This window comes from Monopterus albus, unplaced genomic scaffold (genome assembly GCF_001952655.1).
Source record: "Monopterus albus unplaced genomic scaffold, M_albus_1.0 scaffold318.1, whole genome shotgun sequence".
NCBI classification, from domain to species: Eukaryota; Metazoa; Chordata; class Actinopteri; order Synbranchiformes; family Synbranchidae; genus Monopterus; species Monopterus albus.
This window is the reverse complement of record NW_018128198.1, coordinates 159,580-171,859: the sequence shown is the minus strand read 5'-3', so window position 1 is coordinate 171,859 and position 12,280 is coordinate 159,580. Positions and strand designations below refer to the sequence as shown.

At 41.1% G+C, this 12,280-nt stretch overlaps 2 protein-coding genes across 2 annotated transcripts in view; one reads left to right on the top strand and one right to left on the bottom strand.

The window, feature by feature from the left end:
* Nucleotides 1–1,178, bottom strand: part of eaf2 (ELL associated factor 2) — a 4,724-nt gene extending 3,546 nt beyond the window's left edge. Inside the window, 3 exon segments of the mRNA XM_020623964.1 lie at nucleotides 1–51; nucleotides 411–505; nucleotides 957–1,178. Coding sequence (XP_020479620.1) covers nucleotides 1–51; nucleotides 411–505; nucleotides 957–1,059 — 249 coding nt within the window. The 5' untranslated portion in view covers nucleotides 1,060–1,178.
* Nucleotides 1,179–4,064: 2,886 nt separating this feature from the next.
* The window catches only part of arhgef49 (Rho guanine nucleotide exchange factor 49), a 56,611-nt gene continuing 48,395 nt past the window's right edge, over nucleotides 4,065–12,280 (top strand). The window contains exon 1 of the mRNA XM_020623974.1: nucleotides 4,065–4,329. The gene's annotated coding sequence lies outside the window, so the exon portion shown is untranslated. The remainder of the gene's footprint in view (nucleotides 4,330–12,280) is intronic.

Here is a 12,280-nt window from a genome sequence, read left to right as displayed (position 1 = left end):
CATGTATGGCCTCTTGGATCCCTTGAAGACCGTGACTGGAGCACTTGAACCCTAAAAATACAGGCAACACAGGCAGGGTTGTAGTCAGGATTTTGAAATACTGGAAGTCTGAGTCCCCTTTCTCCTGGAAACATTTGACCAGACATGTGGTCTGTTCTGTTTTATTTCTTGTTTTAATTATTAATATTGTGGTATCAATGAAAAAGTAAGGCCTGTCCACTGATTCAAAGCCACAAAACATATTCAAAAAGACAACTTCAGCTCAGTGCCATGTTCTTGATTGAGCTCGTAAACAGGGGTCCAACAACAAATCTTTGCCCAGATGAGCCCAGAAGGTTAATCCATCCAGCCATGCCAAACATCCACACATATTTCTGGTAGAGAACAGCTTTGGAGCATCACACACTGACCTCTAAATTAGGTAAAGTAATAGTGACTTGCTCTCCTTTGCCCACTTCAAGCTCTCCTTCACATGCTGTATCAATGGAGGCTGGTTTGAAGTCATCTATGACAAAAAATAAAACAAAATACATAAAAAGTACATATTATAGGTCCACAAATTAATGTATATAATATATTCTCAGCATCGGCAACACTACCACTGATGTTATAATACTATTCCAACTCAGTGTTTCAGTTAACTATTTGTACCACCAGATGGTATTATCGTACAGATTAACCAATGCTATCATTAGCTAAGTAACATTTTGGCAGCTGGGGCATCAATGGCTTGCAGAAGTCGAGAATTAACTTATGAAAATGACAAAGAAGACAGAGCACTGTCAACTTACTAAAAGACGACAGAAGCAGAGGAGGCAACTGGTTTGACAAGAAGGCTAAACCTGGCTCCATGTCAAACAGCTGTCTTCGGATTGTTAGCTAATGAGCTAACTAGCATGCTAGTGTTAGCTGCAGCAACAGCCAGACACAACTAACTGATTCAAAGTCCCACTTACATCGTACAGTATGGTAGGCACTTTTCGGGTGTTTCTCAAACGTCTCTCCTAATTTCAGGACATGTTCTTGATTGTCAAAGTTGGAGTATGCTGTACCATTCATCCTGAGAGTTTCATGGGCTGTAAAGTTTCTACAGTTTTTTTTTTTAATTCGATAACCATGTAAGGCGGAGTACGGACCACCTCATTGATGCCGTTAAGTCCCACCTTCTTCTGGTAGGAGTTTATAATTGGTCAGCCGGATGTTCTCTCGTGTGATTGGTTCAAGGCCTGTCAATCAAATCTTCTTAATGCAGCTTCAGGACAATTTGGTACTTGAATGTTTCTTATTAGACTCAGCATTCATGTATTGTATTATGTTAACGTGATATTCACTGTTATGTGTTGAAGTAAATTTTGTAAAAAAAAAAAAGGTCACGTTTCCTGGGTATTAGGCTTCTAAAGGGATTGTTGTTGTGCCCCCTTTGACCCCGACTATACACCACAGGTTTGTTATTATGAGGTGCAGGGGAACCACCCAGTACACTAGAACTAGAACTAAATGGAATAGTACTGATTTATCAATTAGTCAACGGACAGAAAAGTATTTTTAAACAAACTCATTAATAATTTAATTAATCTTAAGCTAAATTCACTGATAAGAGCTTCTCAAATGTTAATATTTGATGCTATATTGAATTTATCATCATTTATTTTAGGTTGATGTGTGTGATTCAGCATGCACTTGGCCCCCATTGTTCACTTACCCACTCAACTCCTAATAATAATTATTGAAAAACTATTTATAGTTTAAATTATATTCCATTAGAGCACAAAATAGATTGGAATGCTTTTTTTTAACATGTAAAGATCAACAGATTTTTACAGGAACAAAAACCGGTGATGCTCATGTAATGTATAAACACAGCAATCATATCATAACAAACCTTGCTTTTGAGTTTATGTTAAAAGTAAAAAATAAAAACATTCTTGAGAATGTAGTTTTACTTAAAACAATAGCTAGTAAAACCAAATCAACTCTGACAGTGGAGTGAGATAATTGCACTTTTTGAAAATAATTGTGACATTATTTAGCCATTGCTGGACGTGCACTGTTCTGTGTTGTGCATAAAATGTGATATTGTCCTTTTATGTGTTTGTTAACTTTAAAAATGCTTAAATTCAGAATGAATAAAAGTCAGTATAACAAATACAGCCTCAACCTACAGGTGGGTCCCAACACTGCCAGACCTATGCACTAAATTAGCAGCATCACTGGCCTGAGCTGTAAAACTAATTACTGACTGAGCTAAACAGCTCCAGCTCATTGATGTTCTAGCAATGAGAGACTAATGAACTGATGCAGACATGCTTCTGATTGCAGTTTCAACCTCCACAAACTGCAAAAGCTCTGAGCACCACGAACCCTGTGATGGTGAAATTATCTCTCTTCCTCTCCCTAATTATTCCTAAGCCTTAAATTCATGCCCTGTTTGCAGTTTACTGCGGCCATATGCTCTACTGCCTTCAAACATTAAAGGACCAACATCTAAGACAAGATCTGTCAAGATTACACAAGTGTGTTATCCTGTATTTGTCTCAACAGACCTCCTGTCCACTTACACCACTTGAGGGGATGCTTTGTACTATATGTACACATGTGTCTGTGAGTTCGATGCAGAAGAAAAGTGGTTTTGGAGATGCTAAGAATAATCTGAAATAGGAAGGAACAACAGAGGAAACATTGGTATTAAGCAGAAAACAGTGCTCCAAATAAACTGCTTTATAACCTCTATATTGTACATTTCAAGTCTAAAAATGTTGGGATGGGTGCAGATTGGGATTATTTCAGGCACTCGTTGTGATTTTAGAATCAGAATCAGAATCAGCTTTATTGGCCAGGTGTGTCGGACACACAAGGAATTTGACTCAGGTACATCGGCTCTCGATGTGTATGTCCCCATGCAAGGGGCAAGTAAACAGTAAACCAACATAAGGCTAATTTTACCACTTTTTGTGATTACATTCCCATTTAAAAGATGCCAGCACCTTGTTTGAAGTGACCCGGATGGACTGCAAAAGGACAGGAATTCTTTTTCATTGTGTCTGTCGCCTATCAAGTGAAAAGAAACCAGTCGGGGTCTGTTTCCATGGATGGAGGTAAACAGTGGCTGTCCTCTGGTGATATCAGTTACTGTGGGGGTTGCCCTTGGGCTGTGGGAGGTAAGGTTTACTGTTTCCAAGCAACTATCCACAGTTGACTGCAGCGGTCGAGCCACAATAGAGAGTTCCCGGGTTGTAAACCAGTAGCAGAGATGACAGCCTGAGTCTGAGCCTGAGAGGAAGCGTGCACAGCCAAAACAAACTTTTTTTTTTTACTATAATTTGAACAAAAACATGTATCATAATTTTAGTGATTAGGCTAAGTGAAATGATAGAAGCACAGTTCAACAACAGCACAAACCACAGACCTGTTGACTATATTAATTTAGTTTAGTTTAGTTTTACCAACAGCTGTTTTCTTCTTCTTCTTCTTTTGTTGTAGTTTGTTTATCTTGTTGGTTACGTGGCTTCGCTGTGTAACACTGCAATTCCGCAGTCGCAGATTATTCTGTATATCTATCACAATGTACAGATGTTCATATCTTTAGTCAGTCAGTAGGAGTAGAAGGAGCAGGCAGCTGTTAGAGCACAGACACATCTGGCTCTGACTGGACTCTTGCTAAATGATGGAGAGTGAACACCACCAATATCTGGGCCGACAAGGGGGACATATGGGCCGAGTGTGACCACAGCTAGACATTGTCTTCTGTGCCAGTCATATGCTGAGAGCGGTTGTCCTATGGCTAGTGCCGCTTTCACTTGCTGTCGGAAATATTAAAGTCACGATATGAATTTCCTACAGGCAATGTGTCCTCTTTGTAAGCCTTTCCTGTGGCTCTGAGCCTTTTGAGTTTAATATACAACAGCATATAACAATTTTACATAAAATATGCAGTTTATACATATATAAATCATACCATAACCATGTTACTGACATGATTTAAGCCGAGGAAAGAAGACATCCCGTTACGTTGATCCGAATTTAAAACTGGTAGTCTTGAATTTACGAGTGGCACGTGAAGGCAGCACAGTTCCCAAGGAGAAACCCGCAAAGAGGTCGTGCATCCGAGATCATCCGATAAAAATCCCCCCGAATAGCACAAGGAAAGGACAAATAATCAACGACTGACTGAGGAGTGTGTGATTTTGAGTCAGTGCTGTCTGGTCTGCACGGATCCCGGTGTGTAACCCACATCCTTCAGTCCGAGGAGCTGTGAGGGTCCAACCTGCTCAGAAACAGGACGTCTTCTCTGCGATGTGATGGAGGTGAACGCGGCCAGACTGTAACCGGGTAAGCAGCCTGCACATGGACAAATGATGGGTTGTATTGTTATCTAAAGACAGGTTATGGTTGATACCGCTGGTTCTTTTGCTTCACCAATCTTTGCTGCAACTCACCTGAAATCTTTATGCGTATTTGTGTGTGTCTGTGGACTTCAGCTTTGATTTACGCACTGGCCTTTACTTTTACCCCAGTTACTAATCTTTGTGTCTCCCTGATGGGCTACTGTCACACTTCCACACGGAGTTTGTAGATATAGTATTTGCATGTTATCACTCTGGAAGTTGTTCACAGTTTTGCCTCAGATTGAAAAGAAGCTGTGAGTTTGTGTAGTCTATTAATTATAGAGAGGCAAATATCATTGTCATGTATTGGTCAATCAGTTATCTATTTAAACACAACAACTTAAGGGAACCCATCTTCTAAAGTTCTTATTTCCTCTGCTAAACAGTCCAATAACCTCATCACAAATATTGATGATGTTCTATAATAAAATAATCAATATTTTATATATAGGCAGTTTACTTTGTAAGGCACTGTTGTGGAAGCTCAAGAATGAGGAATGAACTTTTCACCTTGACCTTTAAAGTCATCATGGACATGAAGTTCTTATGATTGCACATATTTCCTCTTCCTCATATTTCTTCTTCACACTGTTTATTGCATTTTCACTGATATTTCCTATTGCCTAAAAACACACCGAGGGCCTCTGTACTGAGTCAGATTCCTGTACGTTCAAGGATGATTCTGATTCTGAAAATGGAAAACTGGACATTTGAACATAGGCTTTCATGGTTCATCAACTGAGAAAGACCATGTGATATAGCTGAGAGCTCCAGAACAGCCACTGAATGGACGTTATAGTGGGAATACTTCGTCAGTCTCAGAGACAAAATGATAGTGATAGGACAAGCAAAAGGAGCAAAATATCAAATGTGAGAAATTTTGACCAGTGGGCTTAGTTGGCTCTTTATAAAGGAGAGTGAATTTTGAAGAAAAACCCCAGATGACCCAAGATAGCAGGTTGGAAAACCACACAGCAACAGAACAAAGACTATTTGTTTTGTGTTCTCTCCATGTGATGCCAAATGACATAGTAAGGCAGTGTAGTTATTTGTTATATCTTTAGGGGAGTCGCTCACGGCCCCCTGGGACATCTTTAACGCAATATTTTGGGCTTCGGTAAGCAGTCGCATCCAAACTGTGACTGGAAATGTCTCTAGGGCTGATGGGAAATCTGGCTCACCTCCAGGCTGCATCCAGATACTGTTAATGAATCCGGTAAAACTATGTTATTTGCACTAGCAGCAGTTTCTTTGTTTTCAACAAATGGAAAACTATATAATGGACCTCAGGCTTGCCACACATAAATAGTTGATGACAACAGACAGTGTGTTTTCCTATAGGCAAAGGTCACATGACTGGAAAAGCGTTTGAATTGTCTGGAAGAGCATTTGAATAGTGATGGGCACGCTCACAAAGACATTCCCCACAGGACTTGTGTCTTTGCACCTTGAAACATGGCACTGTTTAGCCTGCACAGTGTTTGGCCTGTATGGTAGTGGAAAGAATCACAGTCTTGACTGCCTGCTCCACTTCTCCATCATGTGTGGGGGGGTTTTGCTAAGGCATTTTCTTGTGTCTTTGTTATTGTAAGTAAACATTATCAGATTGATGGAAGCAATTTCTTGCTATTTTCAGGGATATCTGGGCATAACAACTGTACTTTTTGTCTCTGCCAAGGAGGTAATGTTTGTACTGGCCTTCTTTGTTGGTTCGTTCAGGTTTGTAGCCAATTCAAAATCAACTCACAATCAGGGCCTGTTTCTTTCACTTTGTAACTGAACATGACAGACTGACTAATGTTCAGTGAGACGCTCTGCACTGTAGAATCTCATAGATTTCCCTCCGGAGTGTTGCTCTGTGGCTGATCTCTACAGGAGCTTAATCACTGGGGTGATGTGTCCAGGATAAAAGGTCAAGCAGTGGCCCTGCAGACGTACTGTACAGCTCCCTGCTAACTACACACACACACACACACACACACACACACACACATACACACACTTAATCCCTAAATCTAACCAAGACCCTAACAACAAGAGGACTGGCCAAAATGTCCTGACTACCATGGTATCAAACCGGTCCTCACAGAGATAGCCAAGTAAATGCACACACACAGCCAGACTCAGTAAATTTAACGAGACAGGTCAATGTGCCCTAAGCCAGTAGAAATGCATGGCAGGTACACTAAGGGCCCCTGGGGCCTCTAATGCTAATGTTTACACTTGCGACAGGCGTCACATCAGACTGGCTTTGTTGAGGAACGAGATCAGCTTGAATGGGCAGAGTTTAATTATCTTCCATTAATTTATGGGCTGAGTTCAGCTGTTCTTTTTTAGTCCATCGACTTCCAATTACATAAATCCAAATAGCCTTTATTATTAAGGTTAAATCTTATGAGGCTTAATGCACAGTTTCCAAATGATTAGATATGACTACAGTACAGACTTAAATGTGATTACTGTTGATTTCTCTGAACACTGAATACAGTTTGTATTGAGTTTAATCTTCGGAGGGTGCAAACTCCACTCTGGCTTGAATCAGAAATGTGTTTTACATGCAGGAGAAGTAACATGTTTAAATAGTTAAAAGCTGAATAGGTAAAAAGCTTTACTTTGCTGTTGATGTCATTCAGCACCCACTCAGCCTTGATTAGAGGAATGCCACCTTGATTCAAGAGCGCAGTGATTACACTTCATAAAAACTGAGAAAGATTTTAAAAATCTGCTTAAAGTGGTGCACCGAGGGAAAGATGTCTCCGAAGTTGAGGTTGTTGACGTCAGCTCGTTTATAGATTTATATTTTGGAATTCAAGGTAAAAAAAGAGCTAAGCAACAATAGGAGTGTGTTTGAGGTAACCAAACCCTGTTGTCCCCTGAGAACCTTGTTTGTTCTTCTGTCCTGCCTGCCGGATCAACTGTAACACACCCTATTGTGTCCTGTTAGAACATCAGTCACAGCTGCATGCACAACTGCACGAATGCAGCACTGGTGGTGTGTGTGAGTATCCACGTGTATGGGTGTGCCACCCATCCTCTTGCTTTTACCAGTCAACAAAGAACATGGTGGGTGGATGACAGCCTGCAGTCCCTATACCTATTATGGACAAGCAGTAATTAGCAGTGGAGTAATTAAGAATCAGGCAGCTGTGGTAAAGATAAACTGCTTCTGGGAGCCCATCAAGGAATGCTGCTGCTACTGCTGGAGGTGAAAAAGCTAATTATGCCTTTTTACGTTTCATATACACACCCTCAAAATATGGTTGCATCTGTGACTCACTTCATATTGGTTAGGGTGACAGTGATCTATCCCGGTTGAATAGTTTTCAGTGGTGCAGAGCAGTTTGAGTCCCACTGAGCTCTTTGTTGTCTTAGCAGAGGGAAAGAAAGGGCTGATATAAGAAAGAAAACCGTTTTTAAGGTGGAGGCAGAGTAGAGAGCAGGAAGGTCGCTTGATAAAATGTTTACGTAGGCGTCTAGCATCGATACTCTGTCAGCCTGACAAGGCTGGCTGCAGCTGATCGGCTGAGAGATCCCTTCAAAACCACACACACATCTAGCAGACTTTTATAAACAGAGCTGCGAAGGACACCAAATACTTTTATGCAAAACAAATACTTATGCACTGTCAACCTTGTGGCTGATAATGCCTCGGAGGGCTAATGACAGGGTCAGCGGAGATTTCCATGATGTATTTGACTGATATAATCTGTTTTGAAGGTATCTCACAGTGTTCCTGAGAATAAATATGCAGCTCCAGATTGAGCTGATTACTGTCTGGCCTGTTTGATTAGGTTTTGGTTCAGTTATTGTTGCACTGGTTTACTACAGTCTACCTGATGGAAACTCCAGCACTGTACCCACCGATCATTTCTTTTCTCCTGTATAAGTTGGTTGCCTCCATCCCATAATGTTATTATCTGGATTAGCATAATCCATTCAGGTTTATTATGCAATAGTGATAAAACTGCTACTGTGGTTCATAATCCCTGATGTAATGGTAATAAAAGAAAAGCACAGTATCGCCTCCAGTGTTTAATCATTTATAGCACACCTTTAGAACCAAAGCAACAAAAATGGGTTGTATTTTCAGAAAGCATTGTGTTTGTTCCCTTAATGGAACCCACTCCTGATTACTCTGTGTAGTCTCCACAGTAACAAAATGCAAAACAGATGTTTTAATTTGATTTAATGTGCCACCTCCAGTACATCTCTCCTAACTTTAGTATCACCTGGAATGTAGGCGTTGCCGTTCTGTGTGTTAAGTGTGTGGAACTTTTCTACCAAGTCAGACAAAAGATGTGGGTGGTTATTTTAAAGTTGCCCTAACAAGCAGCAGCAGCAGCAGCCTCCTGTTTTCTAAGTCAACACCTCACTGACAGCCCCTGGCCGGGGAGGCGCCAATAGTGATAAAACTGCTACTGTGGTTCATAATCCCTGATGTAATGGTAATAAAAGAAAAGCACAGTATCGCCTCCAGTGTTTAATCATTTATAGCACACCTTTAGAACCAAAGCAACAAAAATGGGTTGTATTTTCAGAAAGCATTGTGTTTGTTCCCTTAATGGAACCCACTCCTGATTACTCTGTGTAGTCTCCACAGTAACAAAATGCAAAACAGATGTTTTAATTTGATTTAATGTGCCACCTCCAGTACATCTCTCCTAACTTTAGTATCACCTGGAATGTAGGCGTTGCCGTTCTGTGTGTTAAGTGTGTGGAACTTTTCTACCAAGTCAGACAAAAGATGTGGGTGGTTATTTTAAAGTTGCCCTAACAAGCAGCAGCAGCAGCAGCCTCCTGTTTTCTAAGTCACCACCTCACTGACAGCCCCTGGCAGGGTAGAAGCTCCCTTCGTGTGTGACCTCTCCACCCGTCATAGTACAGCTGCAGACAGGGCTCCAGCTGTGCTCACTCTCTGTTCACATCTTCTTCACTAACTGTCTTCCTCTGCACTACACACTCTAATGTTCCTGTATGTTCTCCCTCTGTCATTTGTTCCCGTTCAACGAGGGGAAAAAGTCGGCACAACTGGAGATGTCCCCATCCTCCATCAAGAGTGGTGCAGGTGCACCTTTTTTAACTCGACAACCGTAAATACAAGGATTCAGACGCTGTTTCTGGCTTCGTTGTACATTGCAGTGAAAGCACAGTGAGAAGCCAGACGGTGATCAAGTCATTGTTGCTGAAGAGGGGTGGGAGACTAGAGGAGGTAGCTTGAAATAAACCTCAAGTGATATGACAGTGGATACTATGACAGGATAGAGATGTGTTGATTGGTAGAGATTTAAATGAGCGTCACACTAAGGCATAACCCGGGGAGCACTGTATTGCTATTGATTTGGGAGGGTGCTAATGCTTCTAAGGTATGAATTGACTTCCACTCTCCCCTGTTCAGTCCTGTTACTGTCACAGACAAAACTACACTAATATTACAATAACCCTGGCAGCAGTATCAGGATCTGAATTTTTGTATCTTCATATTTCTGCTAAAACATAAAAAAATCACCTGGTAAGTGTTTAATTACAGTAAAATCCATTAAAATATGTTATAAAGGATTTAAGATTTCACACTGTGACAGGTTTAGTGGCACAGCCTTCCTTACTGTACAGTTTCACCTATTTGATCTTATCTTTATCTCACTGCTCTCAGCCATGAAATAGGCTCAGACTGTAGCAATGTTTAATTTCTCCTGACAACTAGAATCACTCACCCAGTCCTGAAAAAAGATAAATATACAATAATAATTCTGACTGAGTGGATATTTACCTGAGAGTATTTAAAGAACGAGAAATGAACAGGCCGCACAGTGAAGTGTCGTCCTCTTTCTCATCTGCATGTTGAAGGCAGCGGCATTTTACCAGCATAATATATTTCTCTCAGAGGAGAGATTTGTGTGATGTGAAGCCAGATGCAGAATGTTAATGAGCCTGAGAGCCCCTGTGCTGCTCTGACAGCTTGAAGACGTCTGTGTGTGTATACTCTATGTGCACAAACATCCTCTGGCCTATTAGGAGTCAGGTCAGACCACATTTTTACCAGTAGGCAGGATTATCCTGAAAGCAGCTGAACCAGCATACCTGTCTAAAGAGGCTGGTCGGTTGATCAGCAGGGTCTCTGAAGACCCATCTAGTAAAGTTTGGACAGGGTGGCCAGGCTGAGGCACAGACTTAGAGAAGAGTGACACATTTGAAATACATGTAAAAAGTAAATTAAACACCTAGTTCAATGAAATAATAAACCACACACTATTAAGAATCAAATAGTTTATTCTGTGTAAAAATGAGACGTACTACTTTCTTTAGCAAACTGTGGGTGTGCTCCTTATTGAGTCCTGGCTGCAGGCATCACTGCTGCACAGCTGCCCCCATCCCCACCCCCCAAGGACGATCATGCCATGTACTCAAATACAAAATATTGTGCTGCATTCATGGTATAAAATAAAATGAATTTGACCCATATCAATTATAAAGCACCAGAAAATGAATAGGTGTATTTAAGGCAACAAATTTGTCATGGTTTCTCATTTTTCATCACATTTTGACTCTGGTTCAAGAGGCTGAGGACCCTGCACTGACTCTCAGTATCTGCTTTGCCTTTAGCAGTTTGGTTGGTGAAATACTTTATGGATTAACATTCTGGCCTGCTTCATTTGTCTTTTTTATTTTTATTTTTTGGTTTGCACAAAGTTCTGTGCTCCCCAGATGTTACCTAGCCGCCACGTTGTGCAGTTTAATCTCCTGTTTTAAAAAGGAAAACGTCTTTTCAGATATGGAACTTCAATAAACTAACATTTCCCACAGTGTTCCCACTTGTTTCTGTCCATGTTTAACATTAGAAGCACCTTTTTTAATGTGACTGTCTCTTCTAATGGCTTTTCCACGTGTCGTCATGTGTTCAACGCGTGCAGTGATCTTGTGTGGCTTCCTGCTCCTCCCTCGGACCCTCACTTATATCATGGTCATTGTGAATTGTTACACTTCAGCACAGCCATGTTTGGTCCAAACAGGGACCTCATGCAGACTAATCACCTCCAGCAGTTCACAGCCATCACTTGTTACCAAATACAGTGTCATTGACTTAGATTCAAAAAGCCTCAACCTCCATTAAATAATCTGCATTATAATTAGTCTCTGCCAGCCTCTTCTATTGATGTGTAGATCATGATGTTTCTGCTGTACAGCCAAGCTACTTGTACTGTGAAGATTGCTGCAGTTCAGTTTTGATGTCTGCATTTTATTTCCACCTCTGACACACAGACTCTTTGTGAATGGTCAGGAAAAGAGAAATAACGCTGATGTCTGTGTTTCAGAGGCTGATCTTCTCTTTATGAGAGATGATCCAGCCAAAAGTTGCTTCTGTTTTTGTTTGGGTTCTGGGGTTTCAGTGTAGTTAGTCCACTGTGCTTCTGCACCAGTGCCAGTCATGGTGTAATCATACTGTAAGTTTCACAGATTCCTGGTACTTATTCAGATGCATGTTGGGGGCGGCTGTGGCTCAGGAGGTAGAGCGGGTCGTTTCCTAACCGGAGGATTAGCGGTTTGATTCCCGGTTTGTCCAGTCAACATGTTGAGGTGTCCTTGAGCAAGACACTGAACCCCCAGTTGCTCCCGGTGATGTCACTGGTGTGTGGGTGCTTGGGAGTGCGAATGGGTGAACGGCCGAATAATGTGTGAATAGTATGTACAAACAGAGAGATAAAGATGGGAGGTGGTGTGGCCTTGTACATGGATAAAACTTTTTGTTATAAAAAAGTGGAGAAAATGTCTAGGGTGGTGGAGAATCTTCTGGATTGTGTGACGGTTAAATTACTTTTGGAAAAAAAGAAGAATGTTGTAATAAGCTGTATTTATAGAGCACCTGGAGCCAGTATAGAAAAATTTAATGACTGGATGGA